This window comes from Equus asinus, chromosome 5, assembly GCF_041296235.1.
Source record: "Equus asinus isolate D_3611 breed Donkey chromosome 5, EquAss-T2T_v2, whole genome shotgun sequence".
In the NCBI taxonomy this organism is placed as follows: Eukaryota; Metazoa; Chordata; class Mammalia; order Perissodactyla; family Equidae; genus Equus; species Equus asinus.
In genome coordinates this window covers 38,496,254-38,516,672 of record NC_091794.1, presented here as the reverse complement: position 1 = coordinate 38,516,672, position 20,419 = coordinate 38,496,254, and the positions used below count along the sequence as shown (strand labels likewise).

General features: G+C 40.7%; 1 protein-coding gene across 12 annotated transcripts in view; it reads right to left on the bottom strand.

The window, feature by feature from the left end:
- MCF2L2 (MCF.2 cell line derived transforming sequence-like 2) overlaps positions 1-20,419 on the bottom strand; it is a 230,185-nt gene that overhangs the window by 18,631 nt on the left and 191,135 nt on the right. For 9 of the 12 annotated variants that reach the window (XM_070509354.1, XM_044771143.2, XM_070509351.1 and 6 more), the window contains 6 exons: positions 20,171-20,263; positions 16,509-16,580; positions 14,276-14,401; positions 6,919-7,134; positions 5,922-6,014; positions 5,671-5,749 (listed from right to left, as the gene is read on the bottom strand). In XM_070509354.1, the coding sequence (XP_070365455.1) occupies positions 5,671-5,749; positions 5,922-6,014; positions 6,919-7,134; positions 14,276-14,401; positions 16,509-16,580; positions 20,171-20,263 (679 nt within the window). Of the gene's footprint in view, positions 1-672; positions 709-5,670; positions 5,750-5,921; positions 6,015-6,918; positions 7,135-14,275; positions 14,402-16,508; positions 16,581-20,170; positions 20,264-20,419 lie in introns of those variants that run through there. The other 3 variants (XM_070509356.1, XM_070509355.1, XM_070509353.1) reach the window with 2 other exon arrangements.

Sequence of the window (20,419 nt, the reverse complement as noted above, 5' to 3'; positions counted from 1 at the left end):
AGTTTGCACGCTCCACTGCAGAGGCCCAGGGTTTCGCTGGTTTGGATCCTGGGTGCGGACATGGCACCACTCATCAGGCCATGTTGAGACGGCATCCCACATGCCATATCTAGGAGGACCCACAACTAAAATATACAACTATGTACTGGGGGGATTTGGGGAGAAAAAGCAAAAAAAAAAAAAAGAAGAAGAATATTGGCAACAGTTGTTAGCTCAGGTGCCAATCTTTAAAAAAAAAATCCTCTGCTCTTCAAAAGTTACTCTTAAGAGAATGAAAAGATAAGCCACATACTGAAAGAAAATATTTGCAAAGCATATATCTAATAAAGTATATGTATCTAGGATATATGAAAAACACACAAACCTAAATAATAAGAAAACAATGAACAAAAGATTTGAATGTACACTTCACCAAAGAAGATATATGGATGGCAAAGATGCACACAAAAAGATGCCCTACTTTTAGTCACTAGGGAAAAGCAAATTAACACCTCAATGACATACTGCTACATACCCATTAGAAGGCTTAAAATTAAAAATACTGACAATACCAAGTGTTGATGAGGATGTGGAGCAAGTGGAACTCTCATACACTGCTGTGGGAATATAAGATGGTAATAACCACCTTGGAAAATAGTTTAGAAATTTCTTAAAAAGTTAAACACGTACCTGCCATATGGCCTAACCATTACACTCTTAGGTATTTACCTAGAAGAAATGAAAACATATGTCCACAAGAATACTTGTACTCAAATGTTCATAGTAGCATTATTCAAAACAGCCCCAAAGAGTGGGAAAAACCCAAATATTATTAACAGGTAAATGGATAAAGAAATTGGGGGATGTCTAAATAATGGAATATTGCAAGCAATTAAAAGGAATATACTATTGTTACACAAAGCAACATGAATGAATCTCAAAATAATTATGCTGAATGAAAGAAACCAGACCAAAAAAATTACATGCTGTATGATCCTCTTTATGGAATTCTAGAAAAATCAAACTAATCTATAATAACAGAAAGCTCAGTGATCACCTGGGGAGCAGCAGAGGGAGAGGGAAGGGCAAGATAAAGGTCATAAAAAGGAGCATGAGGAACCTTTTGGGGCTGATAGATGTGTTCATTACCTTGATTGTGGTGATGCTTTCATATGTGCGTACATAGGCCAAAACTTATCACATTGTACACTTTAAATATGTACAGTTTATTATGTGAATTATGCCTCAATCAACCTGTTTTAAAGATTTTATTTTCCTTTTCTTTTTCTCCCCAAAGCCCCCCAGTACATAGTTGTATATTCTTAGTTGTGAGTGTCTCTAGTTGTGGCATGTGGGATGCCGCCTCAGCACGACCTGATGAGCGGTGCCATGTCCACGCCCAGGATTCGAACCAGCAAAACCCTGGGCCGCCACAGTGGAGCACGTGAACTTAACCACTCAGCCATGGCACTGGCCCCCAACCTGTTTTAAAAATAGTAGTTTAAGGCCTCTGTCCAGAAACTTTAATAAGCTAAAATGTACATTACCAGGCACTAACCCTAGCTATCCTAATTCCATCATTCTAGTGGAGGACCCAGAAATCTGCATTTGTTACAAGTCCTTCAAGTAATTCTAATGCAGGTTGTCTCTAACCACCTTTTGTGAAACACTGGTCTAGGGAAGCTTATTGTGGATTTGCCTACCAAATATCTCACAGTTATGAGGATCAATTGAAAAAACAAATGTGAAAGGGTAAAGCCTACTCAAAGATGATTTTTAATTATTAAAAAAGAGTACAGTGAGTGACATCTGTGAAAATGGTACAGAAAAAAAAAAATCCCTCCAAAAATTCTCTCCTCCACGAAAGCATGGAAAAAAACCTGGCTAAAATAGTCAGAAACAATATTTTAGAACACTGGAAATTAAACAAAGGCTTATAGTAATCAGGACATCATTTATTCAAGAAAAATGGCTGAATCTCAGTATGAACAGTGAGCTCTGTGGTGTTCTAATTGCCCTATTCCCATCCTACCCCTTCTCCTTGGTGGTAGCCTTGGAAACCAACAGCCTGTGAATCTGGAAATCTGGCAGCCATAGGACGGGGCAGAACAGGGTTGGAGCTCCTTCAAAGACTCATTCCCAGAGAACTGTCATTATTTGGCTTGTCTGGGGGTTCTTTGGAATATCCTTCTTGAAAAGCTGTGTTTATTAGACCTGATCGAAAGCTTGCCCAGTGTGAAAAGCCTTTTTTCCAGGGGCATTTGTAGAAAATGACTAGAGGCAATTGTTTAACTTCTTAACTGCCTGAGGCATTGGATAACAGATAGGGCAAAAATAGGCTAATCATAAAGTTTAAAAGAAAAAGCTTGGGAATGAGATAGCAGGTTTGAAAAGCTCCAAACTATTCCTGGGAATCTAGAAGGTAATGTGCACATGTCCAGGGCTGTGTGCAGGCTCAGGAAAGATCTGAGAAGGCCTTATGCTCTCACCTCTGTCTGATTTTGAGGCTCTGCACAAACAGGAAGTGAAAGCTAAGGTGAAATTGTCACCTGCCTGGCTGAGTGTTGAAGGTGTGCCCCAGTATCAACACAAAACCCCTTGGCAAAGACTGGAGTATTAATTTATTTTAGGTGTTTAAGGAAATTTTTGCCCAGTCATTAACTGAGCAGAGACTTCAGTGGCCACACATGACAATGAATACAGACTTTACAGAATCAGCTCAGAAAAGTAACTAAATAAACAAACAACAACAAAAACAACAAACGCTAACAACAATGAACACTGGAGATGAAGAAGTATCTGATTTTCAGAATAGCCACATTATATTATTTAAAATGTCCAGTTTTCAACAGAGACAAGAAAATATGGCCCAAAGGCAGAAAAAAAGAAAGCAGTCAATAGAAACTGTCCCCAAGGAAGCTAAGATATTGAACTTCCTAGACCAAGACTTTGTGTTCAAAGAGTTAAAGGAAATTGTATATAAAGAACAAAAGAAAAGTAAAACAACTTTCATAGAGAGAATATAAATAAAGAGAGAGAAATTATATTTAAAAAGGGCCAAATGGAAATTCTGGGTTGAAAAGTATGATAACTGACATAAAAAAAATTCACTAGAGTGGCTCAATACCAGATTGGAGCAGGCAGAAGAAATAAATCTGAGAACTTAGATATAGGTCAGTTGAAACTATCCAGTTTGAGGAAGAGAAAAGAAAAGAATGAAAAAAAGAATAAACAGAGCCTTAAAGACCTATAGGACATCATCAAGCACACCAACACATCCATAATTGGAGTCCTAGAAGGTGAAAGAAACAAAGGGTCTGAAGGAATAGTTAAAGAAATAATGACCAAAGAAATAATGACTTAAGGAAAAAAATGACCAAAGACTTCCGAAATTTGATGAAAAACACTAATCTACAAATTCAAGATGATCTACAAACTCCAAGAAATACAAACTCAAAGAGATCTACGCCTAGACATATCATAATCAAACTGTCAACAACAAAGAAAGAATATGGAAAGCAGTAAGAGAAAAGCAACTTGTCACAAACAAGGACTCTTCAATAAGATTAATAGCTGATTTCTTATCAGAAACAATAGAGGCCACAAAACAGTGGGATGAACTATTCAAAGTGCTTAAAGAGAAAGACTGCCAACCAACAATTCTATGTCTATGGCCAACTGATTCTTGACAAGGTTTAGTTCAGGCTGCTGTAACAAAGTACCATAGACTGGGTGGTTTACAAACAACAGAAATTTATTTCTCACAGTTCTGGAGCCTGGAAGTCTGAGACTAGGGTGTCAGCACAGTCGAGTTCTGGTGAGAACCCTCTTCTGGGTTGCAGATTGCTGACTTATTGTATCCTCACGTAGCAGAGAGCAGAGACAGAAAACAAGCTCTCTTGTGGCACTTATAAAGACACTAATTCCTTTCATGAGGGCTGCACCCTCATGACCTCATCTACTCCTAATTACTGCCCAAAGGCTTCACTTCCTAATGTCATTACATTGAGGGGTAAAGTTTCAACATATGGATTTTGGGGGAACACAAACATTGTTACAGCACTTGAGTCCTTAACAAGTGCCAAGACCATTCAGTGGAGGGAAAGAACAGTCTTTTCAACCAATGGCTCAGGAACAATGGGATATTCCAGGCAAAAGAGTATATTTAAATACCTAATTCACTCTGTATACAAAAAGTAACTCAAAATAGATCAAAGACATAAATATAAGAGTTAAGACTAAATTCTTAGATGAAAGCACAGATGTAAATCGTTATGACCTTGGATTAGGCCATGGTTTCTTAGCTATGACACCAAAACATAAGCAACCAAAGAAAAAGTAGACAAATTAGACTTCATGAAAATTAAAAACTTTTGTGCTTCAAAAGATATCATCAGGAAAGTGAAAAGACAACCCACAGATGGGAAAAATATTTGCAAATCATATACCTGAGAAGAGTCTCGTATCCAGAATACACAAATAATTTTTAACAACTCAAAGAGACAAACAACCTAATTAAAAATGGGCAAAGGAGTTGAAGAGACAACTCTTCAAAGAAAATATACAAATGACCAATAAGCACATGAAAAGATGCTCAGCTTCACTAGCATTAGAGAAATGCAAACCAAAATCACAATAAACTACTACTTCACACCCACTAGGATAGCTATAATAAAAACAGGATATTAACAAGTGTTGATGAGGAAGAGAAGACAATGGAACCCTCATACATTGCTGGTGTGAATGAGAAATGGTACTACTACTTTGGAAAACAATTTGGAAATTATTCACAAAGTCAACACAGAATTACCATATGGCTCAGCAATTATATCTCTCTCTCAGAGAATTGGAAACGTGGGTTCACACAAAAACTTGTACACAAGTTTCCACAGCAGCATTATTCACAATATCTAAAAAGTGAAAAGAACCCAAATATCCATCAACAGATGAATGGATAAACAAATATGGTATATCCATACAGTGCCCTATTACTCAGCCATGAAAAGCGATGGGGTACTGATACATGCTACAACATGAATGGACACTGAAAAAATTATGCTCAGTGAAAGGAATTAGACAGAAAGTGCCACATTTTACATGATTCCATTTATACAAAATGTCCAGAATAAGAAAATCCATAGACAGAAAGTAGATTAGTGGTTGCCAGGGGCTGGAGGGGGAGGGAGAAGACAGGGAATGATTGCTAATGGGTACAGAGTTTTTTGGGGGAGAGGGTGATGAAAATATTCTGGAATTAGTTAGTGGTGATGGTTGCATAATCTTGTGAATAGACTAAAACCCTGTGAATTGTACACTTTAAGAGAGTGAATTTTATGGAATATTAATTATATCTCAACCTAAAAAAAGTAGTACAGCTTCTGAAAGTAAACCTGGCCATTTAAATCTCCATTAACATTTTCTTGGATGGCTTTGGGATTTTGGATTGAAAAAGTTGATCTTGGCAATTAGGTAAATGGGGGAAACACAACTAAAAGCAACACACCCACACACAACGACAAAAAAACCCACACAATCTAAAGCAAGTGCAGGTGCTTCCAAGTCATGTGAAAATGTGGCTACAGTATTTTCCTGGCAAACCATTTTCTTTAACAATATCCCCAATCTGCACACCCACCACAAAGCTGGAAACAGTATAATTCTCCAGACTAAAGTCAGCAGGGGTAACCCTACCTTTAATATTGTTTTGTTGTTCCATCAATAATTTGCTTATTTCTGAAAACCAACAATCTCTGATTTCTTTTGAAGCTGCCTGCAATTACAAGTAAGAAAATACTATGAGTATCAGATCACCTGGAGTATTAATTGCACAGGTGTTTCATTCTCTGGGTGGCCAATACAATAAAGGCAGAAACATTCGTCAAGTTGTGGGAATGCACCAGGAAAAGGGTAGAGGACAGCTATGTGGGAGGCCTGAGATTTACCTGCAGGATATATTTCTCAAGTCCATTTCGGTTGGCAATTTCAAACTTTCTGTTGCTCCCTCTTCCGAGTTGGCGAATTGAAATTGTCAGCAACTATTGTAAAAAAAGAAGAGAAATGTCCTCTACCATCATTTTCTGATTTTAAAACCATCCCTGTCAGCCACTCTCTTCTTTTCTACCTTTGATAGCTCTCTTCTTCCACCTTCCTTCCAAGTGTTTTGCTGTCCTCTGTTAATGGTCCCAAGCAGCATAAAACATAGCCCAGGACAGGGTCATCTGTCCTGTCTGTTTCAGAGGACTACACAGACTGTATCTTTCCACATGTAGAGCTGTAGCCCTCAAACTTTAGGGGAAGAGATCTTCGCTCCCTCAACACCATGTATTTCACAAGTCTCTACATAACAGTAACTGAATAAGCATCCATCAAGAAACATAAATAACGAAGGCTACTATGAATATATTAACAACTTTAATCACAAGAGCACAAGTGTGCGTGTATGTGTGTGTATGTGTTTCTCATCACTAGCTATGAAATATTTCCTGTACAGGCAAGAGACAATGCTTGATGTGGACATGGGTTCCTAGACCCGCTGAGTCAGGATGCTGCCTACATTTGTATGCAAAGATGGGTGGTTGAGAAGGGCAAGCCGAAGATGAAATCCAGCCCATGCTCTAATCACCAAGTCTTTCACTCCTTTGGCTGGAGGTAAGAGGGCACTTTTTCTAATTAGTTGGTCCAAACAGGTTTCCATACGGTTCCTTTTCTCTGCCTGGCACAAAGGCACCTCTGTGCCAGTCCGGGCCCTGTCTAGTGACTGATTACCAGCCCTGGTTCTGAAGTCAGACAGGCCTGGGTGTGGATTCTAGCTCAGCTGTGTGGCATTTGGCAAGTTAACCCACCTCTCTAAGCTTCAGTTTCCTTCTCTGTAGAATAAAGCTAACAATATTTCTCTCCATAGGGGTGTGCTGACCCCCAGGTGCAATAGGACCCCTTTACCTGCATAGACTTCTTAAAGATGTAATGAGGAGACAGGCCCTGGTCACTGGGCTCCATTCGTATCTTACAGAACACTATTCCCCTTTCAAATAGATAGATTTGCCTCTGGCTGGGCTTAAATCGAATAAAATCCTTCATCTTATAACGATCCTTGTGAACTGTCCAGACGTTGAAGGAGCCATGTCTCAACAGCTTGCCCAGTTTTCCAATATCATCCTTTTGGAAACACAGACACACAAAAACAAGCTGTTAAATTACTTCACAGGGAAAGAACTCTTAGGGGTCTGTCTTCAAATCATGAAGCACGCGTATCTGAATTTTTCAATCTTAAAAGTGCCATTCACATTTAAGGGCTAATCTGTCACTAAAGCAAAATTACAATTTTGTGAGTTTCACTGAGCATGGCACCATTCAGTTGTGTAAGGAAAGAGTTCGGCTGCGTAAGGTAATAAACATAAAGCGTGTTAGAAATACTTGAACTAAAGATACTGGTACTCTGATATTTTTGTCTTGTAACTAATGTTAGAAGCAGAATTCTATTTCTTCTTCTTTGTTTTTGATACACAACAGTCTACTTAAAAAGGGCAAGAAATTGACATTTTAGTTATGTTTAGGAGAGAGAGAATTTTTGTTGCATTATGGACCTATGATAATCCATGTGTTCCATCTGCGTCCTACCATCTGCTTCAGGTCTATGAGAACATGAGATTTGTTCTGAAAGGAGAAAGCTTAGTATAACCTAATCTTCATGACATCATGTAATGGAAATGGTATTTACATTCAACTCTGCAGTTTTCAGAATGAGTGGACAGTGCAAAGATAATCCCAAATGACAAAATGTTTTAAAAGTCTACCTGGCTCTAGGGCACAGCCTATGATGCCTCTCCCTCCACCAGGCAGCCCACCTTTCTCATACATCTGGTTGAAAGTCCAAATGAGGTGACCCTGTCTCCTCTGAGCTCACTCCAAAGGGTGGTGGAGTGAGACGAGCTAGGAACACTGTATTTTATCTGGTGTTTTCCAAAAATTAGATCATTTAAAGCAAAGAATCAAGAATTTATTTCCCTGAATCAAAACACCAGAAGGAGAAAGTTATTTGAACATGACCAGGACAGAGAAATTTCCCTGAGTTATGTCTAGCTGAGATAAAGCCCTATGATTTCTGAGAGTTAACACTAGAAATATGCACATTATTTATAATTGATTGGGCGTTTTTATAATTTATTGTTTCTATAGAACAGAATGTGAATATCTTTTTTAAAATAATTAACCATCCTTCTGAAATTCTAAAATAAAAATCTCAAGACCACTATGCTCTCGTCATTTCTGTGGTGCTCGTGGAACATTTTCTGTGCTATTTTCTCTGTCTGCTTTGTAAAGTTTACATGTGTAAACCATGGTGAGTGAGACCCTCATTAGGAATAAAGGCTTTCTCTCCTAACAGCATGATTTTCCTGGTCTAGGTTGCACAGCCTCAGCTTAATCAAGTTCCAAGACGGATGGATGATGGGTCCATGAGGACCCTTGAGAAGTTTTTCACTCTATCCACATCCTTCCAGGAGCCACTGAAACATAACCACTCCAGCCCTCAGTGATTGCTGTCTCCCTTAAACACATTCGATTTGTACTCTATAGACAAAAATAGTGCAGGAAATACGTTTTAGTTAAGGCAATAGGCAAAAATAGGTGCTTAGTATTTGCCACACGAACAACTTTAATTGGTAGTTTCTATTGTGAAATGTATTTATACTCCACCTCATTTCAAAAATTTGATACATCTTTTGAAAATATATACATTATAGGCAGACAGAAAACAACCAAGGAAATTAGGGTGAAGAAAAAAATAGAGATTAAAAAAAAAGGGTAAGACGAAGAGGTTGTACAGGAAATCCATACAATAAAGCCATGTAAACGTGTTACAGGCTGGCCTCTGACCTTCTAGGAGGCACTGCAGAAGGAAGCATGGTGACTTATCTGACTCATTATGTCCAAGGACGTACCCAAACCAGTTGCTCAGGAAAAGCGTGGCAATTCCCATTAATAAGATGTGAGAGAAATTTCTCCCATGGCTCCTCATAAAGGGTCCCTGAGTCAAAAACCGAGCACAACCTCGAACACATCCCAGAATAGACAGATGAACAGATTTCAGGCAAAGCTATTTCTAAGAACATATTTGGCGAACGTGGAGGCATCACTTCATAGGCACAGCTATAAAAGCATCTAAAAGCGGTCCGAATGCCGGGGGAGTGGGGAACAAGTCCAGGTGTACACTCTCTAACAACCTAGAGAGGGCTTGGGGATGTTAGCTAAGGCATCTGCCAAGGCCACAGGCTGTAGGGGAAACAGCCCTGTCCACGGGCCTGCTGAAGAGGCAATCTTAGGCAGCGATGTTTTTGTTCTTTATCATCTCTGCACTTTCCTCCTCACCCTACTCGCAGCCATAGCTGTTTGCACCTTGGGTGGCAATTGACCAAAGGATGTGAATCCACTGAGTGCCAACCCTGGACCACAGAAGCCCAGTGTGAAAAAGATGTTCCAGACAGCCAGTCTGATCCCTGCTGAACTGAGAGGAACTGAGGAGGAGGCAGTAAGAAGCAAGTGTTGTAAGCTGTACGATGCTTTACAAGAGGGCAGGTGGTGGAATAAACAATAAGGAAGCAGGGCGGTAAAGAAGGTGAGTCACCAGAAACTATGAGGAAGAGGAAAAGGGACCGATGGAGGGAAAGAACCAGTCAGTGCGTGGTGAGAGGGGACAGCAGGCATGTGGATGTCCCTGGCACACATAGGCAGGGTACATAGGTAAGGCCCCCAACTCTCTCCCAGGCCAAGGCCCCAGAGCTGCTGTGGATCCTGGAATTTTCCAGTTCCCTCCTCTGTAAGCCTGGCTCTGCCATGGTTCTGACTCTCCCCGAGGCTCTGTGGTTGGCTTTTCCAGTAAGTCTGTCATCACCTGGAGGTCACTAGAGGCAATCGCTGGGTCTTTTGAGTCCAGCTGAAACAGATGAGCTAAATATCCTCCATGTCATCTCGCATGAACTTTCTCAAGACCGTACTTGTCATGGGATTAAATATCTCAATGCTCAAGGCCAATCCTCCAGTGGCACATGCCCTGCACAGTGCTGATGAAGGGCAGGAGCACGCACGTTACCATCAGCCAGGATATGTGCCTGTGTGGACACTACTCGACCTCAAGGGGAAGCGGGCAGGGGGGATTCCTCAGTGCAGGACCAAGGATGACCCGTGGTCATCTTTCCAACCATATATATCCTTTCTTTCCAATCAGACTGTGGTTGGTCCCAGGGCCAGAGACCACATGCACAACTGCTTGCAGATACTTGTCCCCTGGAAAGTATTTATTCATTTATTGGCATTTAGTGAGGGTCGGGGGGGACCATGCAGCGAAATGCTCAGCACTGTGAGGGAGCTAATGCAATGACGACCCTATCCTGGGTTGAATAGCATCTCCTAAAAAACTCATGTCCACTTGAAACCTCAGTATGTGACTTTATTTGAAAATAGGGTCTTTGTAGATGTAATTCATTAACATGAGGTCACACCATATTAGGGTGGGCCCTAATCCAATGACTGGTGCCCTTTTAAGAAGAGAAAACAGAGACACAGAAACACACACACACAGATGACAGTCATGTGAAGATAGAGGCAGAAATTGGAGAGATGCAGCTGAAAGCCAAGCATTCCCAGCAGCTATTAGAAGCCAGGAGAGAAGCAAGGAAGAATTCTTTCCTAGAGCCTTCAGAGGGAGCATGGGTCTTCTCACACCTTGAGTTTGAACTTCTGGCCTCCAGAACTGTGAAAGAATAAATTTCTGTCGTTTTAAGCCATCTAAGCTTTGTTACGGCAGCTCCAGGAAATGAATAAACCCCCAACCAGTTTTTCCACCGGTGACGGTAATAGTGTGGCCCTTTGGTGTGTTGAAGAATCTGACGGATGTGCGCTCAGAGCTAGACCAGGGGCTACCCCGAACAAGTAAGCAAGTGGAAAGTCAGATGGCCTCCTCCATACAGGAAATGATGGCAGAAACAAACCAGTAAATGCAACAGTTTCATGTGTGGACATTTTGTGGGTAAAAGATATAAGAGTATTTCAAATGTGACCACATCGGCCAAATGAAAAATCTGGCTGAGAAAGACTCTGTGAAGCTGGCCTCCAGAAAGATGCCTCTTTTGGGTGCCCAGGTTTTCACTCCTGGCAGTGACAGCGAATGTGACAGAGCTGTATACTTCTTGCACAAAGAAGCAGGAAACATCTGGATAAATGAATTAGCACAAAGCCCGGTTCAGAAATGAAAAGCAGAAGCTATGGGACAGAGGAGCCCATGATTACAATCACCAGGAGCAAGGGAGGGGGTCCTTCCATTCCACCCTGATCAAGTACCCAAATAAGTCAGCCCCCGGGCCCTTTATTCAGCATCTACCAGGTGCCAGGAATGGTGCAAGATGTCTCAATTGTGATTTAATCCTCGTTTACTCCTCACAACCACCCTTTGACATAGGCGTCATGATTGTGGAAGATGCACAAGGCGATTCCAGGGAGTCATTAAGGTTATTTACTCAGCCTTATCTCTGCAGCCAACACCACAGTAAGGAAAGTGGGAAATTAAAGCAGAATAAAATACCTGGCCCTAGCCCATAATAAAAACACTTCCTTTATTGAATTATATAAATTTGTTGCAGGAAATAAAAATGTTTTATTCAAACTTTACTATTCAGCTTTGGAACTTGTTCCTAGCAAGTCAGGATTTAAAAGGACTCTAAATGTATCTCTATTTTATCTTTCTATCTTTATTTTGGAGGGGAAACTTTTTGTTTCTTTTTTTGCAAATGGAGGGAAATAAATGACATCTGAGTGTTCCACAAAACAAATTTTCTTTTAAAAATAACTTTTTAAGCTTCTGTGATTAAATTAAACCAAGAATTGAGTGTGTGCAACAAGAAGAAAATATAGATATCAGAGGAGAATTTTTTCTAGTTGTTTTAATTATGAATTCATCCACTCAAGTTTAATTTCTTTCCTTTACAAAACCAGGTTAATATTGGATGTCAACTAGAGAAATGGAGAGGTTAAGTTCTGGATTCATCCATCCATACAGCATATGAGTGTAAACACCTTGTGATAAAGTTCTACAGAAAAGCTGAGAATCTCAGAATCATTAGATCTGAGTCAGTAGTAGCTGAGTTGTTAGTAAACTAAAGAGAATCAGATGAAAAATGTGTTGAGAGGATAGTACCTGGCTAGGGAGTGAAGAGATCCCAGAAATAGTACAAGCCAGTGCCCATGTGATGTTGGGCACGCTAACTCTTCTTCCCTGTTGCTGAATCAGAAAGTTGAAAATTCCAATGCCTGCTCCTCCATAATTCAATAGCGTTATACAAAACTGTCAGGATAAATTAACTAATGTACTAGATGTAAAGTAAGTCAAAATCTTAGCAAAAAAGAAACCATAGAGTGTATGTCAAAGGTGTAATTCTGAGGACACATGAGGAAAAAAAGTTCTTTGCATTTGGTGTAAAACCTCTAAAATTTTATAAACTGGTTCATCTATTTGCACATAAATTGGCTTGGAATGAAATAAGGGTAGGTTGCTATTTACTCACATTTTAATAATTCTTTTCTCATAACTTCCTCCTCCTACGTTACAGCTGCGAGTTTCCTGCCCTGTGTACGACACTCATTTGATTCAGGGAATGGATATCTAATAGGGCTAGCTGACGTGGGGTCAAAGATATAAAGATGGCCCAAAATGATTAAATAAACTGTTCCCTAGATTTTCCTTAGCTGGAGAAGGAAAATATTATTACTACGAAAATGATCTCCTGTCACACACACCCTGTGGTTTACAAATACCCTCTTGAATCATGCATCAGCAGTAAGCAAAGAACGCTCGGGAGCCCCAGGGGATGGTAACAGCATCACTCGCTGCCCGGATCACAGTAAACCCAGTAGGGCTGTTTCCAAGATGCTGGCCAGAGAAATACCAGGAGGGAGGGACACAAAAAGATCACAGTTTTTCTGCCCCTATTAATTTGCATGGTTTGATTTATGACAAGGAAAGAAAAGAAAGGTCATTTCATCTGCCCAGATCTCAATAAAGAGTTACCTTAAAACCAGGTAAAAAGGAAAAGGTAAAAAAGAAAAGGAAAGTATCTGTCTGAAGCATAATTCTCAGAAGCTTGATCCCTGTATGGTAGGCAGAATAATAGCCTCCCTAAGAGGTCCACATTCCAATCTCTGGAATCCGAGAAAATCTGACAAATGGGAATTAAGGTTGCAGATGGAATTAACAATGTTAATCAGCTGATTTTGAGATGAGATTACCATGGATTATTTGGGTGGGTCTAATGTAATCACAAGAGTCCTTAAAGGTGGAAGAGAAGCAGAAGGTCAGAGTGATGTGATCGATGTGAGAAGAATGCAACCCACTGTTGCTGGCTTCAAAGATGCAAGCAGAGGCCATGAGCTAAGGAATGTGGGTGGTCTTTTTAAGCTGGAAAAGGCAAGGAATGGATCCTCTCCCAGAGCCTCCAAAACAAAGGCAGACATCATGATTTTAGCCAGGTGATACTGTTGTACTTCTGGCCCATGGAACCGGAAGACAATAAATTAGTGCTGTTCTAAGGCACCAAACTTGTGGTCATTTGTTCTGACAGTGATAGAAAACTAATACACCTGAGTCGAAATCTAGAGTACTTCACAGTGAAAACCACCTGAATATTCATCATGTCCCAGGCCCAAGGAGCTCATACAGTTAGAGGATGGTTTGTCTGGACCGCCTGGGCCTGGCCTGCTCAGGATTAACCCTGATGCTAGAGTTGAGATGGCTCAACTCGCCAGCACTACCTCTCTTGGTATTGTCCTTCAACCATTTGGATTAAGGGATGTACAGTAGATGGCTTGTTGGGCTCTTCTGGGATCTGTGTTGTAAAATGGGGTTAGATTAGACTTTTACTTAGAACCCATTTTCAAAGTAATTGTCACAGAGAAAATCTGAGTCAAGAAGGAAATTTTTAAAAATCTTTTAACATTTTAATAGTGCCATGAATCAGAAAATAAATTAGCCTTTCAGCAGTTTCCCCTGGCCCTGAGTTCCTGGTTCTTCCAAAGTGTGGGTCAGTCCCAACATTTAAGAGTCAGGAATACAACTCAAGATTCCTAAAAATGCTGAGGGGCTGCTTGGAATCTCATAGCATGGGTTTGCTGACCGATTCAGGCTACTTTCCCCAGCGTCAGATTCCCTTACCACGGATCATTTCTCTAACTTTGCCATGGCGTCTCCTACCTTTGTAATACTGCACCTGCCTTTTGTGTGAAATGTTCCAATGCTTGCTATGGAACATACCGGACATCCAGTGACTGCTGCCAGGTCCACAGCCAACTCACAGGACTTGATCAAATCCTCCATCATGGCCAAAGCTTGTTGTAGTTCGGCTGAGAAAGCTGAATCCTTGGTCCTCTTTGGCTCATTCTGTGGAAACCAAATGCCTTGTTGGAAATCAAAGGTAAATCAAAAACCATCTACCAAGCGAAGAAGGAAAACAGGACAGAGATAAGGAGCCACGGATCAGCCAGCACGAAGTGTCTGAAAAGGTGGGAACACTGATCTGTTTCTCTGCTCTCAAAGAACGGTGGCTAAAGATATTTGCTGTTTTAAGAATATGATATATATATATATATATATATATATATACACAAGCAAAATCATCAGCCACACCTTGTGTATATTGTACTAATGAAGAATAAGGTTGATAAAATCATGGACATTTTCTTTCTATCATATAAGAAGCATACTAGCTTTATTAAAGCATGAAAAAACCCAGCCCCTTTAAAGAGGCTGCTCTTTCTTCTACATCCCTATCCCCAGGGCCTACGGAAAAGTACAATCTGAGTATCATATTCCTATATTTAATGTGAAAGCCTTATTCCTATGGGTAAAATTACACTTAAAACCATCCCAGAGGAGGATATTTGTATACTCCTATACAGGCAAAGAACGGGCTGCCATGTGGAGGTTTACTAATGATTTACGTGCAAACGCCATAAGGGTTGCCACAGTGAACCTCCGCCAGCTCTGCCCCTCCTCCCGCCTCTCCTCCCCCAGCCCTCCCCGCATTCCATCACCACTAAAGATGCCAAAGAGGTAAGCCACTGTGGTCTGCACCTCCCAAACACAAAGACTCAGCAATAAGTGGAAAAGCAATAACTACTAATTCAAGAGACCAATGTTCCAATTATTGCCACGGTGACAGGACATGATAGGGATGACCGTTTCAGCGTGAAAACCTTTTGCTTAGGGTTTTGGTATTTGATTCCCCTGCATATTTATCTATCTGGTAAATATACACAAAAAGATTTTAGTCTCTTCCTTTCTTTTTTTTTAAACACATCAATTTCTACAACAAAGAACAGATAGCTCTTTGCTGCCTCCATAAAGCCCCAGCTCTCTTTGGCCTCTACTGCATGATGGAAGCAAAGGCTTGAGTATTTTCTCAAGCTCTGCCGAAGCCCTGGGGATCAGCATCTTTGGATCAGAGATTCGAGTGACAGGACTGATGAACGGAGCAGAGCATGCTGCCTCCACCGAACAATTTGCCATGGAGTCTTACCTTCTCACTCATAATAAATATGCTCCAGGTCCTCATGAAAGACAACAGACTCGCACCTGAGTTTATTGTAACGTCATCAATAAAGGATTAAAAGTTCTCAGACCAGACATCTTCCTCTTTACCCAACACTTAAAACTCAATTTCCTTTCAGAGACTCAACTGAACCTCTTCTTTCCATTAACCCTCCTCCCGGAAACACAGCTGGCTGCTAGTTTTACACTGTGTAATGTAGGGCTCAGAAAAAGTCTTACAAACGTTATTAAACCCCTCTAACTTGGGCTAGCTCCTCTCGCTCCAGGCTATAACATTATTACCTGTGCCTTGAGTTTCTTCTAATCGTAAGGGGTCTCCACCACTCATTCTGAGCAGAGAGGACATGCAAATGACGGCTCCTTGAGACACGTCTCATGGGTTTTTTTTTTTTGTTAAAACCAGAATATTCTATAGGAATATTTGCTAAACCACAAATTTCTTCCTAATCTGGTATGGCCACCTTTCCTCCAAGGGAAGCTTGGCTGTCTCTCTTAGAATTCACACATACAAACACACACACACATGGAGGAAAACAAGGCAAGAACGTATACAAATTAGACATACTAAAAAGTACAACGAAGAATATATAAATCATTCACAATCCTACGGTGCAGGAAAAACCATAGTAGAGATTTTATGATATTTACTTCCAGTTTTTTATGTATGCATTTTACACACTCACTTAACTTTGTCTTCCTGTTAAGACATTTTTATGAGGAGGGAGGAAAATATATTATCACTTATCCTGCTATGAATTCCCACTTTGAAAGTGCCTTTAATCTTTTGATTTTTTCCTGACTATGAATTATAGAAATTTTAGAAAATTTAAACAATAAAGATCATAAACAAGAAAAATAAAATTGCCATAATTCCTCCCAGCCATGGACAAGCACCATTAACAGTTAGTTATATAAAACAATATTTAACATCCAGTACCTTAGCCAAACCTCCATCAAGGTCACCTGGGTGTATTTCCAAATCCTCAGGGGACTCAAAATCCAGCAGACCCTGCATTAACCCAAAAGGCTTATTGAAAATCAAAACGTAGAATGTGAAATAAAACTACTATACAAACAATCTCCAGCCAACACTCAACTATGTGTAAATTTGACTGTCTGTCACCGGTAAGAGGGAAAGAATGAATGATATATTCAGCACAGAATTCTTCCCACAAACATAGAATCATATTGGACATAGTTTGTAGCCTGCCTTTTCTCACTCAATAACATATCACAAACATTTATTTTCTCATGACGTTGTCTGTTTATCAAACACGTTTTTTGATTGTGGCAGAGTGTCGCATCCTATAGATTAATCATAATTGATTAATCTCCCCTATGTTAAACATTTAGGTTCAACAATTTTTTACTATGATAATAATAACCTTTGTGCATTTTTCCTATGGATAAATTCCTAGAAGAGGAATTGGCAATGTTAAGAGTTTTGAAGCATATTTCCAGGTCCTTTAGAGAAGAGCTGTGTTCCCACCAGTCCATTCATGAAACCTCGTTTCACCAATGTCTAGCCTACAAGAAGTACAACCATTTATCAGAAAGTTTTGCCAGTTGAAGCAACAGAGCAATCCCATCTCACTGTGGTTTTAATTCGAATTTCTCAGATAACTAATGAGGTAGAACTTTCAAAAAAATGTTTGCTAATCACATTTATTCTTTTGTAAACTGCCGGTGTCTCCTGTTCATCTTTTTATTATTAATTTCTTTTTTTCAAATTTCTGCTTTATTGAGGTATAAGTGACATAAAAAATTGTAAGATATTTGAAGTGTACACGTGATGATTTGATATGCACATACATTGTAAAAGGATTCGTCCTCCTTTAGCTAATTAATACATCCATCACCTCACATATTTATCTTCTTTTTGTTTGGTGAGAACATTTAAGTTCTACTCTCTTAGCAAACTCCAATTATACAATACAGTGTTATCAACTATAGCCACATGTTGTACATCAGATCTTCAGGCCTTATCCACCTTATAGCTGAAAGTTTATACCCTTTTACCAACCTCTCCCTACTAATTGCTTTTTTAAATAGTAGTCTATTTAATTTTTTCTAAAGAAGAAAAGTGAATATTGCTCCTATGACATGAGTTGGATTACACAGGAAATCAGCATGACTGCCTATTCTTGAACATTCTTCTTACAATTAGCAAAACTTACAGTAAACAAATAATGCACCATTTTACAAACCATATCTTTTTTTTTTTTTTTTGCTGAGGAAGATTAACCCTGAACTAACATCTGTTGCCAATCTTCCGCTTTTTGCTTGAGGAAGATTTGCCCTGAGCTAACATCTGTGCCAATCTTCCTCTATTTTATGTGGGATGCTGCCACAGCATGGCTTGATGAGTGGTGCTAGGTTTGCACCTGGGATCTGAACCTGCAAACCCTGGGCCGCCAAAGTGAAACGCGCAAACTTACCCACTATATCACCAGGACAGACCCTTGTTTTTGTTTTTATTATTGATTTCTATGAGCTCATTATTAAGAATGCTGACCATTTGTGACATATATTTTGCTAATATAATATTAGCTAATATAATATAATATAATATTTTCTCAATTTTTCATGTGTCTGTTTTTAATGTATAATCTATCACTCTTGTCTCTTTCTTTTATACTTAGAAAATCTGTCCCACACCCGGATCCCACGATCCTTTCTAAGGCGTGAGGCAATCCGTCCAACATCCATGCTTTCTCTAAGAAGCTCTTGGTAGGCACTGCAGAATGAGCTCCACCCCTCAGGGTGGAGGACGCTAGAGTCCCTCCTCTCTTCACAGGCGTGCCAATGGTTTGAACTTGTTTTTCTGGCAGGCAGCAAGCTTAGCTATGGGAAAAACTGGTCTGCCTTGAGTAGCCTCCCACGGTTTCACACAGACCCCCAAGGAATCTTTTATAGTGATTTTGTCTCTTGTTTCCTCGGTGAAATGAAGCTAACAAAATTTCTAAGTATTTTTAACATGTATCACCTCATTTAATGCTCCCCAAAAGCACACCAGGAAAGTATTATTGCTACCTTCATTTCACAGGTGAGGAACACGAGGCAGACAGAGGTTGAGTAACTGGTCTGAGTTCATGCAGTCTGGAAGAGTTAAAGCCCAGATCCACACCCCGGATGTCTAACTCCCAAGTCTGGGTTTCTGTTCACTATGCCCTACAGCCCTCCGAGGATGGTACAGAACTCAGCCATTGTGTCAACACGGCTAGTATGGGAAAACTCCAGACCTTCAGTACTCGATGCACCCGGGCCAAGACTGTGAAGACCCCCACTTAGTTCCTGCTCCCTCCTCATTGGGCCCAGTGGTTGGACTTCATGACAGTAAAGATGGGGCGGTCAGAGGAATATGGGTCCCTAAGTGAATGCTGTATCGAAACATGCTCACAGATGCCACTCACGGACAGAAGCCGTGGGCCATCATCCTCATTCCCACACTTGCATGATGTCTCCATGTATAAAACAAAGGCTACAGGTCACAGGAAGCTTCCTGAGGGTGAGCACTGAGTGAGCTCTCTACGTGCATTACTCACTTGCTCCTCACAGCAATCCTGTGGAGGAGATTCTGTCACCCTTGTTTTACATATGAGAAACCTGAGGCCAATGAGGTCCAGTAGCCCCACCACTGGCAGTGGCAGAGCCGGTCCCGCCGAAGCCGGGACTGCTGAGGCAAAGCTGAAAGGGCAAAATGTTGGGCAATGAACCTAACCTCCCAAGCCTCAGTTTCCTCACACTCCAGAGGCTTCCTGGCACATCTGATTGTGGGGATTAAATAAGAAATACACGTGGGAAGGTACCCAATAAACAGCAGGGGCTTGTTTTTTATTAAGAGATAGTAACCACTGGCCAAGAGCTACTTATAAAGGTTATTTCAAAATACAACTCGGAGGAGTGGCCCAAACCTTCCCCTTGGCTCCCCTGGGGAAAGCAGCCTTGACGGAGCCTCCCCTCCTGTTTGGGGTGTCTGGAGCGCTCTCCTGCAGGTGGGCTGGTGTCAGCCAGAGAAACAACCACTTAGGGGTTCAGCAGTGCAAAATTCATCCTGTTATGCTGCTCTTGAGAAAGATCCTAAGGCTAAGGGTGGAGGTAGATTTTGCAAAAGGAGAGAAGATCCCAGTTTTGCCTTCTCCGTTCTATCATTTTAATGCATGTAAAAGAGTGACTTTGGGAAAAAGCACCTCTTTTCCGAAGCTCCTTGCGTCATCTGTAAAATGGAGCAGATGATATCTTACCTGTAGATACCTTACCTGAGAGCAGAGGCTCTGGCTGCCTCCCCCGATCTTGGCTGCCACCAGTGGGGTGGCACCCCTCCTCCTCCCTTTGCTCCCAAGGACCTCTCCTCCCCTAAGCCAGGCTCCTTAGAGATCCATGCCTTGGGCTGATGTTGGACTGGCTAGGCTTCCAGGTCCCTTTCAACTCTATGATCCTTTGGTCTTACTCATCATTGAGGACAGAAAAAGCCTGAAGGATAGACCCATTTTCACCTTTGGAAGATGAAATCACCCCTCTACATGTGTAAGGAAAAGAGCACCATAGTGCAGGCATCTGATTTCCCAACACAGTAGAGCACTGTCTCATTGACTTTACCTTCAACAGCATCTGGTATTTCATAAGTCTCTGGCTCGGTCCTCTAAGATACTTAAAAAGAGGGAGATTGTGATCCAATTGGCGCTGGCAGACCTTTAAAAGCCAAATAGAAACAACACAAAACAAACAATGCAATTAAAACAAAAGTGGCATATTTAAATAGAAGAAATGAAATGGGCTCTTCATGGACAAGATGGGCAGCTGTGTTGGCCAGTTTGTAACGTTACCGAGTTGTTTAGTCCCTTGGGA